General features: G+C 42.6%; 1 protein-coding gene across 1 annotated transcript in view; it reads right to left on the minus strand.

Moving 5' to 3' along the window:
- Positions 1-8386: 8386 nt before the first annotated feature.
- LOC149473373 (17-beta-hydroxysteroid dehydrogenase type 6-like) overlaps positions 8387-12868 on the minus strand; it is a 49161-nt gene continuing 44679 nt past the window's right edge. Inside the window, exons 5-6 of the mRNA XM_089680919.1 lie at positions 10450-10695; positions 8387-9046 (exon numbers count right to left, since the gene is read on the minus strand). Coding sequence (XP_089537045.1) covers positions 10487-10695 — 209 coding nt within the window. The 3' untranslated portion in view covers positions 8387-9046; positions 10450-10486. The remainder of the gene's footprint in view (positions 9047-10449; positions 10696-12868) is intronic.

A 12868-nucleotide genomic window follows, 5' to 3' on the forward strand; every position in this document is an offset into this window, starting at 1 on the left:
CTCTTCATTAAATTCGCCTGTATAATTCATATGTGTTCGGTTTTAAAGGGATGAGGTGGCAACCCTCTGTGAAGAGCCATTTGTTTATCCATTCTGAATGACATGGCGCTGCACGCAGACATCCTGTTTTTGTCAATGGATCACCCGCAGCTCCGATTTTGACAGGCATGCAGGTACAGGTGCACGCACCTGGATGCACACTGTCCCCATGACAGCAAATAAAATCCAATCCTTCCCTATTGTGCCAAACTAAATATACACTTTAGTGTATTTTGTAATAGACAAAAGCAGAAAGAGAGACAACTGAGGAGGAATGAGGAACAGAGGGTCTCTTTATGGAGATGCAGTTTTTTCCCTACAAACTCCTTTTTATGTTTTTTTACTTAATCTCTTACTTTTATTTATACCTCTGTCTCCCTAGGTTTCATTCACAGTTTTCCCATCATTTATGCTTCCTAGATGAGTTGCTAACCTGTCAAATAATTTGCTTTGCCGCCGAGAGACTTATGCAGGCCATACATGGGTCGAACGATTTTTCGTCTGAAAATTGAAACCGTCGTTCACTCTGTAATCTGATGGTGCCATCAATGATTTCAAAAATTGGCCAACCAAGTGTTAAAATTCACCCCATATAACAGGCGAAACTTCTGTTCCTTCCAGGTCACGGCTCATACGCATATTTTTTTTGGAAAAACGATTGTACAATTTGACCATCATTGAGTTGAAAATCGGTCGTTTTTCACAAATTTTCCAACATGGCTGATCACTGAAAAGGGGAGGAACTACGAAAATCAGCTGGTGCCTTTGACCCACTAACAGAGCGAAAATCGTCCCATTATTCTTAAGTCCGATTTTCAGATGAAAAACCGGTCAAATTTCGACCCATGTATGGCCGGCAATAAAGTGGTTTTAAACTCAAACTGTTTTCTGCAGGGAACTGGATTCTCTGCATTAACGTGGTTGTGAACCCTTAGTCTTCATACACACTGGATGTTTTTGGCTTTTGATGTTTTTTTCTACAGCTAGTAAACTCCCCAGCATGTTATCCTATGTGTCCATGCACACATAGACTGTAATCAACGTTTTTTGGCAGGGGCGTTTTCTGGCTGGAAAAAACTCCAGGACTAGTAGGTTTCTAGAGGAGTTTTTTAGCTGTAAAAATACTCTAACGATGAAAAATGTGGCAAAACGAGGTAAAACGTTGCAAACCGGCGTTTTTGAACTTTTTTTGTAAAAAAATGCTAAAAAACACAAACGCGGAAAAACGCTGCTAATCGTGGCAAAACGGCGCTAAACGCTAATACAAAAACACTAAAACTGAAAAACTCACGTTTTTAACGTGATTTTACACCGCTAACGTTACCAGCGTTATCAAAATGCCCAGTGTGCATGGAGCCTAACATATACCATGTGAAGTGACTGGCCTCAGGTGATACACATAGATTTAGCAAATCCTAGTTGTACCTTTCTATCTGCAATCATCTCTTCTCTACATCGGTTTAAAATATAGAATTTATAAAGCTTGTCTAAGATTTCAGAAACCAGGGGGAAGGCTGAAATACACACTGGAGAACTCAGTCATGAGATCTTGTAGGGACATCCCGTCCCCTTCACACAACACACAGGAACAGAGCTGAGGCTGACAATCAAAGACTGTGTGCTGGAGGTACCTCTCATGTCACCTTTTTTTCCTCTTGGTTTTCAGGAAAACTTGTCAGAAGTATTTCATGCTGATAGCAGAGGAATGGAGCAGCAGGCAGAAATGATACTTAATGCTCCTAATTGAGACAAACTTTTAAAGTACATACTTTAGAGGGATATGCTTTGTTCATATTTCATGTCTGAGGTTTACAGTAAAGTAACAAATGCCCCACTATCTGTTCCTCTCCCCCATCCTTAAATGCTTACCTTCCTCCTCTCACCACTCCAGCTCTGTCCTGGCTACAGCACTGCTCTCCTCTCTTCCTGGTCTCACACTGAGGACACTGAGGGCAGGAGCTGATGACTCCCGCTGCTGTCACTCAAATTCCTGTGAGGAGGGAGCAGGGGCGTGGCTTACTGGTGCTGTGTGTGACTATGGACACACACAGCCCAGCTCAGAAGAGCACCTGCATGGGTTCCCCCATAGCACACAGCTTGCTAAGGAGGCGCCTGGAGCAGGAAGAAGTGGACAGCACCAGCAGGGGACTTTCAGAAGAGGAGGTAAAGTACTGCTCTGCAATATTATTGCACAGAACAGGTAAGTATAACCACTATTATACTTTTATTGAAAAAAATAGGCTTAAATGTCACTTTAACTGCTTGTTGGTAATAATTTCATTTGTAGAACCTTGAACTCAGTGTGATGTGGTGATGAGGAGACAACAGTCAAATCTCTTAGTAGCAACAAGATTTAATCACCTGAGTAGCCCCAACCATATCCTCCAAGATCTACCTTCTGCAATATTCCCCCCACCACAGCCTAGCTGGATCTCACATCAGTTTACTGCCACTGACTGGCTTTTTTTTCTGTTTCTAAAAAGGCCTCCTTCACACAGATGATTACATGCATACATTTGATTCAAGCAGCAGGGATCAGAAGATGATTGTGGCTGGGATGACAGGTGTGTGTGAACAGCGGCTGTTCACATGTAGCCACACACTCAGCCGTTACATGTGTTTAGAGACAGATGAGTGACCCTGGAAGAAGACAGATGCATCCAGTCTCAGTCCTCATGCACACTTGATGTTTGTACAGCGGCTGTTTTTGGCTTTTGATGGTTTTTTTCTACAGCAAGTAAACTCCCCAGCATGTTATCCTATGTGTCCATGCACACATAGACTGTAATCAACATTTTTTTAGCAGGGGTGCTTTTTGGCTGGAAAACAAACCCAGGACTAGTGGGTTTCTAAAGGAGCTTTTTTGCTGTAAAAATGCTCTAATGTTGAATATCACGGCAAAAAGCCGCAAACCAGCGTTTTTGGACTTTTTTTGACAAAAAACCCTGCTAAAATATGCAGGAAAACGCTGCTAAACGCGAATGCAAAAACGCTATAAAAAGCTGAAGAAATTCATGTTTTTAACGTGACTTTACAGCGTTATCAAAATGTCCAGTGTGCATGAGGGCTCACTGTGAATATCTGCTGGTCATACAGATACATGAAAACAGTTGTGGCTTCTCTCACACTGTCATTATTTTGTACAGGTTAAATGTCAGGGTCCCATCCATGGCAGAAGTTCTGGAAGATCTGGCATTTCTGCCAGTACTCTGCATGGCCGCAAAAGTACACATCAGCCTCAGTTTGGTGCCAGACGGCCTTTATAAGGAGGCTCATCACTTCCTCAAGTTGCTGGATGATCTCTATCTCCCGGTGCCCTGCTCCTTTGATTCTGACCTGTGACTTACTGCTACTGACTCGGCTTGCTCTTGGACCTGTCTACTCTACTTAACCCCTGATCTGACCTTGGCTTGGCTTATGGATACTCTCTCTCTCGCTCCTCTGTGTATGACCTCAGCTATCCCATCTGACTATGTCTGCTCTGATTCCCACCTGGTACCTGACCTTGGCTTGAACCGACTACCCAGTAAACATCTAAATCCCGAAAAGGCCTTACATACCACGCACAGGCGCCTCCCGTCTGTAGACCTATCTCTGTGCACTAGCTGTGCTTCTGAGCGGACCACCAACCAGCACTCCTACAGGACACCTGTGCAACTTTGGGCCAGACTCCCGCTGTGCCACTCTCAGGGGGGTCCAGAACTTAGCCACAAGGGAAGCCCTCTCTCCATTGGCCTCCATCACCAGGTACGTGATACTAAATGTCCACTGCTGTTAGCATACGCTTATCATCCCAGCTGCCAGAACCTGCTGATGCATGTAAATGCCAATGTGAAGCCATATATATATAGGTTATGGTGAGAAAAGCCTCCTTAGAACAGAAGGTAGTCACATGTATAGTTCAGTCACACATCACAAAAATAGGAATATCTCTCCTTTCAGGACAGTGGGCAGAGCCTAAGGGGGCTGCACTGCGCCACTATCTCTTCCACAGCAGAAAGGATAGCATAGTCCTTACAGAAAGGACAAACTGGCACAGCACCCCAAGCTGGGTCCGCAGCTACAACTTCAGCAACAGAGGCAGCTGACAGTGAGAGTGAAGGTTTGTGTGGGAGGAGTGCTAGTATTGAGGGGTCTATGTTGGGGGGGGGGGGGCGGTCTGTGCTGCGCTGGCCATCTGTACAGAGTGGTCTGTGCTGGGAGGTCAGTTTGTACTGAGGGAATTCACCTGTACTGAAGAATCTGTGTTGGGGGAGTCAGTGTGTGTGCTGGGGGTCCGTCTGTACTGAAAAGTCTGTGCTAGGGGGTTTAGTTTGTGATTGGGAATCTGTATTGGGGGGTTGGTGTGTGTTAGGGAAGGGAGTCTGAACTGAGGCATCTGTGTTGGGGGGGTTGGTGTGTGCTGGGGGGAAGGTCTGTACTGAGGGGTTTGAGTTTGGGGAATTCTATACTGAGGGGTTTGTCCTGGGGGCTGTTTGGTGAGGGGGTAGGCTGAGAGTGGGAATTTAGTGATGTTGGGGAAGAGCTATACTGTGATGGATATAAGCTTGGGGAAGGGGGGTAATTTGTACTGGGAAGAGGGGTACTTTTGTTAGTACTCTGTACTCTATTGAAGGATTCCATGGATAGAAGAGGTGATGTTCTGCTCAAGCGTTCTTGGGGGTCCAATATGTCAAACCTGAAGCCAGCCTTGACCCCTACGTGTGTTGTGAAATATCTGGAATTTTTGCTGTCACAGTTGCAAGCTCATTTTTTGGCAGGAACTCCTAGACAGTAACAGGTAAAGTTTCTTCCAATGCTTTTCAAAGCAGTAGGGTTCTTTGCAGATGCTTCTGCAGAATCGGTTAGCAAGAACATCTGCCTTAGTCATCATGGCCAGAAGAGCACTATGGCTAAAAACCTGGTCTGAGAACTCAACCTCTAAATTATGACTTTGTAGCCTGCTGTTTTCTGGGGATCTGCTTTTGGGTCCTGAGCATGAGGCTGCCCTGGCATGAACAGAAGCTCCTAAAAAGGCTTTCCCAGTGAAGAAGAAACCATTCACAAGAAAACTTTTTTTGAGGTCAAAACGTTCAATCTCAATAAAATAGAGATACTAAACCGAAAGGGGGAAAAGAAGCATTCTCTTTAAAGTGGAACTTCATTCTCTCAATCAACATTGAGTATTTTTAATCCTTTTGCTGCTAGCATTAGCAAATGGATAGGAAAGTATATCATATTTACTAGTTTTAAACTATTTTTTTACATTTCTTCAGTTGCTTCCTGGTTTCTAGGCCTAGGCAAATGACGTCACACATCCCAGGAGTCTTCAGGAGGGGAGGGTTTTCAGCTCAGCCAATGCCTGAGCTAAGCGCAAATGGATTCCAGGAAGGAAATGCTACATGAATCATCTGCCTTTACTCAAGATGGCCACTGCCAGAAATGCTAGGTGGGTTTTTTTTTTTAAGTTATTTCTCAGCAAATTAAAGCATGGAGACATGGTTGGATGGGGGGAGTTTGCACTGTATATTAACAATGAATAAAATATAATTTTTGGTTTGTGCTGCTCAGATGCAGTACAGTTCCACTTTAACCCCCATTATCAAACCACCAAGTCTCAACAGGATGGGAAAAACCTGGATGGGAGGAAGACTGGATGGTTTCCATCCACAGTGGGAGAGGATTACTTCTAACTGTTTTCATGACTCATAGAAAGGGGGTACGAATTATAATTTGACAGCAGGCCTCCTATGAGATTCTTTGTAACAAAGCTACCCAATGATTTTGACAAGGCCAGATCTTATAAGTAATTTGGTAGATCAAAATATTTAAGTCCCTGTTCTGAGAGCGGAAAAGGGAAATCGTTTTTATTTACACATCTTTGTGGTAAAAAATCCATCAGGAAAGTCTCAGATGATTCTCAACCTCAGACCTTTAAAAGGACCTATCAAATACAAAACAAATTGAATGCAATCCATTTATTCAGTAAAAACACTCTTTAACAGAAATGCTTCATGGCAACCTTAGTTCTGAAAGATGCCTATCTACATGTCCCAATCAGGGAGAACGCTCATAATTTTTTCTGGCTGCCAGTGGAAATAGGGGGAGCAGTCCATCAATCAAATTTGCAACCTTCTCAAATAATTTGATTTCTGGGCTATACCCCTGATTCATGGGAGAAGAAGATAGGAGAAAAATTTTTCCTAGAAGAAAAGATTCAAAAGGTAAGTATGTTTATGGCACCACTTCACTGCAATCACTTGATTGCAATAAGGAACATGTCAGCACTAGGCCTCATGACATCCACAATTCTTGCATTTCAGCAAGCATGGTTCCACCAAAGATCCCTTCAAGGAATATTTCTTCAAGTTTGGAAAGGAGATCAATGATCTCTATAGGTAACCATGGATGCAAACATATGAGACTGGGGTGCCCATCTGGGGTCTAACTTGGCACAAGGAAGATGGTTTTAGGTGAAATCAAAAGCTTTGTTTATTTAAAGGGAATTGAGTGCAATGGCCAAAGCCTTGTGGGTTTTTTGGGATCAGGTCAAGGGTCACCATTTACACATTCCATCAGACAATGCCACTATGATGGCCTATTTAACCAAAAGGGAGGCACGAGGAGTGAGGAGAGAATGATAGTGGCAGAGACCATTTTCTCCTAGGCAGAAAAAAATGTGAGCTCTTTCGCAGCAATTCATTCGAGAGAAGATTGTAACAATTTGGCTGATATTTTTAAGCCATAGACAGGTCTCTCAGGAGTGGGCTCTCCATTTAGAAGTTTACTCCAAGATAACTCTTCAGTGGGGGCTTCCTGAAGTAGATCCCCATGTTGGGACAAAGCAAAGATACAGCTTTTTTTTTCTCGGAATCTAAAAGACCATGCTTTAGTAGACACTTTTGAATCTGTGGAATTTCAAACTTTGTTACACATTTTCCTCATTCTATCTGATACCTTGGTTTCTGCACAAGTTCCTTTAGGAATAAATAGATTTACTCTTGACCACTCTATTTTGGTCAAAGAGGGTATGGTTCTTGCTGCTTCTTTCACTGGCAATGGTTCCTCAATATTTATTTCCAATGAGGTAACACCTGATATCTTAAGGTCCAATCCTACATCCTCATATACACACTTGGAAGTTGGCAGCATGGTTGCTGAAAAAGAGATCTTGAAATCTAAGGAGCTATCTGATAAGTGAGTACTCTGCTAGATGGTCGCAAGCTGGGATATATACCATGGTAAATACAAGGGCAAGCCAGTTAAGAGTGCTACTGTACTGTATATACTAAGGTATGGAAGAAGTTTAATGCCTGGCTGGCAGAAAGTAGTATTTATTGCAGATGATACGAGGATGGATAAGGATCTGACTCTGAGTACTCTGAAAGTCCAGATAACAATCCAGTGACTAAGTGGCTAGCACTGCCACCTAGCAGAAATAGGATTGTTGGTTTGAATCCCAACCACGGCACTACCTGCACGGAGTTTGCATGTTCTCTCTGTCCCTGTGTGGGTTTTCAGGGCACACCGGTTTCCTCTAAGATTCCTTAAAAATGCTGGTAGGTTAATTGACTCCTTTCTAAATTGGTCCTAGTGTATGTATGAATGTAAGTTATCCACCTTAGATTGTAAGTTCCTTGAGGTCAAGGATTGAATGTACAATAAATATGTAAAGCACTGTGTAAACTGACAGTTCTATAGCGTTGCAAAACTTTTTCTAGAAAGAGGCCGATTACGGATGTAGGCAGGTCTAATCTGTGCTCCCCGCTGAGCTGAAGTTGCAATAGAGAAGGGGAAGGGGGTTGTAGGGAACCTAGTTCCTCTATGATTTCCTTCGGTCACCTGGGAGCAGCTGTCTGATTTGATGCTGGGCCCCGCGTGATCTCCACAGCCATCCTAGGTGAGGGCAGAGCTTATTTAGGCCCCTGTGCCCGTAAATTGGCACACATTGTGCAAGTGGGTAGTGTAGGGATAGGTTCCCCGTCTGTTAGGGACAGCACTTAGTGGCAGGGAAAGGTTCCGGATGAGTAGGGAAAGTGCAAGGACTATGCTATACACTAAGGAAGCCTCCCATTTGGATTGAACGGGTCAGGCCACATTCTCACTCTTCATTGCAGAAGCTGTCAGCATCATGAGTCCTTTATTTCATGCTTTCCAAGAACTACCTCTCTGTGCTTCCCAGGTCAGCTGTAGCCTGCACGGGTACGCTCTCTGAGCACACCACCATCTATCAAGCAGGCTGCAGGGAGGGTCCACAATTCCAACCATATGTGATGGCTCCACCTGTGTTATGAATAGGCTATTAATGTTTCTAGAGCAATAATATTCAAGAACTGTAGCCATGTGTGATTCAGTAGTACAATAGTCATTGAGTAACTAATATTTATTTATGAAATATATTGTGTTGGTTTAATAACACAAGGCATACCTCCAACAATAATCTCAGACCCTTCTGATTTACCGTATCTGCTAGATTACCAGTTGAAGCCTGGCAAAAAGGACATTTCAGTAGCTCAGTTGTGTGAAGCAATTCAAAAGTGTTTAATAATATAACTAGGAGTAATAATTGATTGCTAAACAGATCATTCTTCCTATGCAAAGTAGCATGCAGTAGCTTCTTGTGACAATCAGTCTCACACTACTGAATCTTTGTACGATTAGACTACATACTTCTTGTGTAGTTTATGCTATAGGGAACCATTTGTTCCATCTCTCTAGAGATTAATTGCTAGTGAAATTAGTAATATTATTAACCAATAAAAATGTTTTGTGAAGCTAGCCCAAGATAACGTTTGCATTTTTTTAATGGTATGTTTACCATGGTTTTATAGATGGTCTCATAAACAAGAAAACCCAAATTTAGGATTTTAGTATCTCAGATGAGCAATATTTGAAACATCACACTACAGGTATTTAGATTAGCAAGTATTTGAAAATCACTGAGTAAACCAAGAGAAAAAAAATCCAAGTCTTGCATGACAAAGTTGTCAGCAGTCATCTACTCTCATGCCGCCAGAAACAAAGACACCTGTTAGAAGAAAAATAAAAAAAACAGATCAACATTAGCTCATAGTAACAAATCCAAGTCTGGTAGAGAAACTGCTTTTGGTCATTGTACAGTGACAGCTGTGCCATCTATGACAACAGGACTTATTCACACAAGATTCTTTTTCCTCAGGCTGTAGATCATGGTGTAGGTTTCTGTTCTGTTACGGGCATAATCTGATTTAAGGCTGAACTCCAGGCAGATAAAAAAAATGCTCAGATTAAAGGAATATAAAAAAAAATAAAATAAATGAGATGCTGACAGTAGGACTTACATGCTCTTGCTTTTTTTTCTCCTCTGAGTTTGTTCCTCATTCTGTCCTCCAGCCTCACTGCCCGACTTTTGGGATGTGGTTGCTTTGGTGCCTGCTGGGACTTATGGAGTCCTTCCAGAGCCTGCACTGTGTGTGTGCTCCCATTTTGAACCTTGGCTTTGGTCCGATGTCTCTTGCAGTGCTGGTGTGTGTGTGATGCTGGGAGCAGCTGCACGTAACTTTGAAGTTCAGGTATGTGGGATCCTGCAAATGCCTGCTGGAACCTATGGAGTTCCACCGGACCCTTCACTTTTTGCGTGCATAAAGTGGAGAGTCCAGTGGAACGCCATAGGTTCCAGCAGGCACTGGCGGCATCCCACATACCTCATGTTGGGTAATGCAGCCAGGGGACTATTTGGAGGAGCCAGCACAGAGGAATAAAATTGAAAAAAATTAGCTTCAATATAATTTTAAAGCCTAAATCCACTTTTGCACTATATTACACTCCTTTTTATTGTGTAACATGGTGAAAATGCTGGTTCTTCTCCCCTGCAGCCACTGTCATTTTGAAACTTTGCAGAGCTGCAGGGGATGGACTTGAAGTTTTCAATGGACTACAAATGTGGTAGTCAGTGCCCACATAGTCCATTGACAAATCATCCATCTCTCCAACTGAGAGACCATACAGAGGTTCGGACAGAGAGCTGGAGAAAGTGTTTGCAGAAGCCTGACATTGCACCACTGATCATTGGTGCAAAACTGTAAAGGAATTTATTATTTTTCTTTGTTTTACATGGTTGATTTATTGTTGCCCATTTTTTTTTTTTTTTTGATATGGCAAACAAACAGCTGCTGCAAAGCCATTCTTGTGCAGTGCATTGCATTCTAAATAAGTGTTGACATCCTCTCAGATTTAAAAAAAAATTCTACTATCTGAACCATCTACAGGTATTAGAAGCTCAGTTGATATAAATAGATATAAAAGCACAAAACTTGTGGCAAGATTGTATAAATCATACATCACAGACACAAAGCAGAGGCACCTATGGCCTAAATACAATTTACCACTCACTTCTTGCTCTTAACTGCTTTATAAATGGGCCAATATTAGTGCTTACACTTCATCACGTACCTGATGGATTCCTGCAAGATGGAATAGAGGGTGTTCTCTAAACTGGTTTTGGTGAATTCCTCCTTGCAAAGAAATCACCAATGAATGTTGGCATGTAAGAAAGTGGGATAAACAATAACTTGGCATCCCATCCAGCAGAGTATCTTGTCCATGGGTAACAAGCAGTTAGTGCATGCTCCATACAATTCGTCACCATGGAAATCTTAGAAGAGCCAAATGTAACTCCTGTGCTCGTGTACTGTATAACTATATGCAATATATAAAATACAAAATGGTAGTTAAGTACCTTGTTGCTTATACATTTTATACAAGCATTATAAATATATGAGCCTTTTTTATCTTCTCCTTTTGACTATAACCATTAAATATGTTTATAAACTAAGTTGGTGAAGGTATCTTTATAATAAAAAAAAAAAAATTATAGGGCATCTTTAGTTTGCATTCTTAGTGTAACCAATGCCAACTTTAAGGCCCCTTTCAGACGGGGTTGTCCCGCAAGTGGATCCATTTGCTCAGTGGTGGATCTCTCCGCTGATCCCCGCTGAGCAAGCAGATGAGAGGTCTTTGTCTGCTCTGCTGCTGCAGAGCGGACACAGACACAGCATGCTTTTTCCTATTTGGCTGTCGGATGGAAACAGGCCACCTGTCCATTTCCACCCGACTGTCATCTGATCTCATCCTTTCAGTCTCCACCCAACTGTCATCTGATCTGTTCCCCTCCATCTTTTTTTAGTATACAGGATCAGATTGGATGCCTGTGAGTGTCAGTGGACACTTGTCCGCTGACACCCACCGGTCCACAGAGGTTTACGGATGGTCCGATCGGGTCCGCCTGCACAACTGGCAGGCGTCCCAGATCGGACCGTCAGTGTGAAAGGGACCTTAGTTTGCCCCATTTAGAAAAAAAGGTGGTATTCCACTGTCCCACATGTGACAATTCCTGAGAAAACAGACAATCAAAGATAATGTATGTTAAGATTTCATTTGATCACAGAATTTCAAAAGATTTAAAGTGATTAAAACATGCCCATGTGCAGTTCAATTGTTCAGATATTATCAGATTAAAATATGTGTGAGCACTGTCACTCTTTAGGCTTTGCTAGAAACTGACATGGTATGTAGCCTATACCTATATTATTACCACATGTATAACCTGTCATGTTCTAATGTTTCTGATGTGTGCAATGAAATGAAAATTCTTTTTTTTTACTGTTGCTTATGTCTGTTTTGTAATATCTTTTCAATAAATATTTTCTGCGTCATTTTTCTGTTCGTTAAAGTGATGTTTAAAAAATCGTTAAGCTGAATCTCTAAATGTGTAAAAAAGTAACTGTATTTAATTGGTCAGTTACCTGCCTGAGTGATGATCACTCTCATTCTGCTGATGCTTTTATTGTCCAGCCAGCTGGAAAATATCTGCACAGGGTTGAGAGTATGTAATAGTCGCAACTGCCTCTTAAAACCAGCTTTTAATAGTGTAAGTAATTGTAGCAGGAGAGATTAATCCTGTCTCATGGCTGTGATCTGCTGACTGGCCTCTCCTGTGTAACCTGACACTTGCCCTGAAACAGACAAAGCAGTGAGGGATTTCAGCCCCCCCCTTCTCCTCTCAGACTGTAAGAGAGTGAGAGAGCCAATTATAAAAGCCATTAAAGGAGCCAATGACAAGGACTCTGTCAAACAGGAAGTGCAGGTGCAAAGCATTGTGGACGATGGAGTCTTGAACAGAAACGGCCTTATAGGCTAATATGGAGATAGAATTAAAAAAGAACTACGAAAGCCATCATGCTTAGGGAGAGCAGAGGAAGGGATCCATCTGGGGGTTTCTCCTGAGGAGGGGGAGATTGCATGTGGCAGGAGAGAGATTGGACCTGGCAAAGAAGTGCTGATGGGCAGTGCACTGCATGCTTGGTGATCTGGATCAGACAAAGGAACATCCAAACTGAGAGAAGTGGTCTACAGTACAGTCCCTACACTGACAGTGTGAAGTGCTCATGGTGAGGTGACCAGAGGAGCCTGTCATTTCCAGGACGATCGTTTGGGCCTTAGTCACAGGATCTGGTGAGAGGGATTTCTCCCACTGTCAGATGACAGGAACATTGCACACATACTGCCACAGGATTACAATTATACTTTAAGTGTTTAAGGAGTTTAAGTGCACCAACGAAAGTGGCTAGCTGAAGATCCCAAGATTCATCCTGTTACAAAGAGACTGAAGTCACTGGTGCCATACGTGTACGTGCACGCGCATGCGTAGTCAGGCCTCTATATTGCATGGTGTGTGAGGGAATAGCTTTACCTTGGAAAGTAGCTATTAAGTATCATTTGGGTACAGTGTTTTCCTATTGGGCTTGTGGTGTCGGGGGTTAGAAGGGAGAAGTCTGACACAACAGTCTTCTACTCTCCTCCTGCTTGGACA

The sequence above is a fragment of the Staurois parvus genome, unplaced genomic scaffold (genome assembly GCF_062004578.1).
Source record: "Staurois parvus isolate SC_StPar_1 unplaced genomic scaffold, SC_StPar_1.0 ptg000017l, whole genome shotgun sequence".
NCBI classification, from domain to species: domain Eukaryota; kingdom Metazoa; phylum Chordata; class Amphibia; order Anura; family Ranidae; genus Staurois; species Staurois parvus.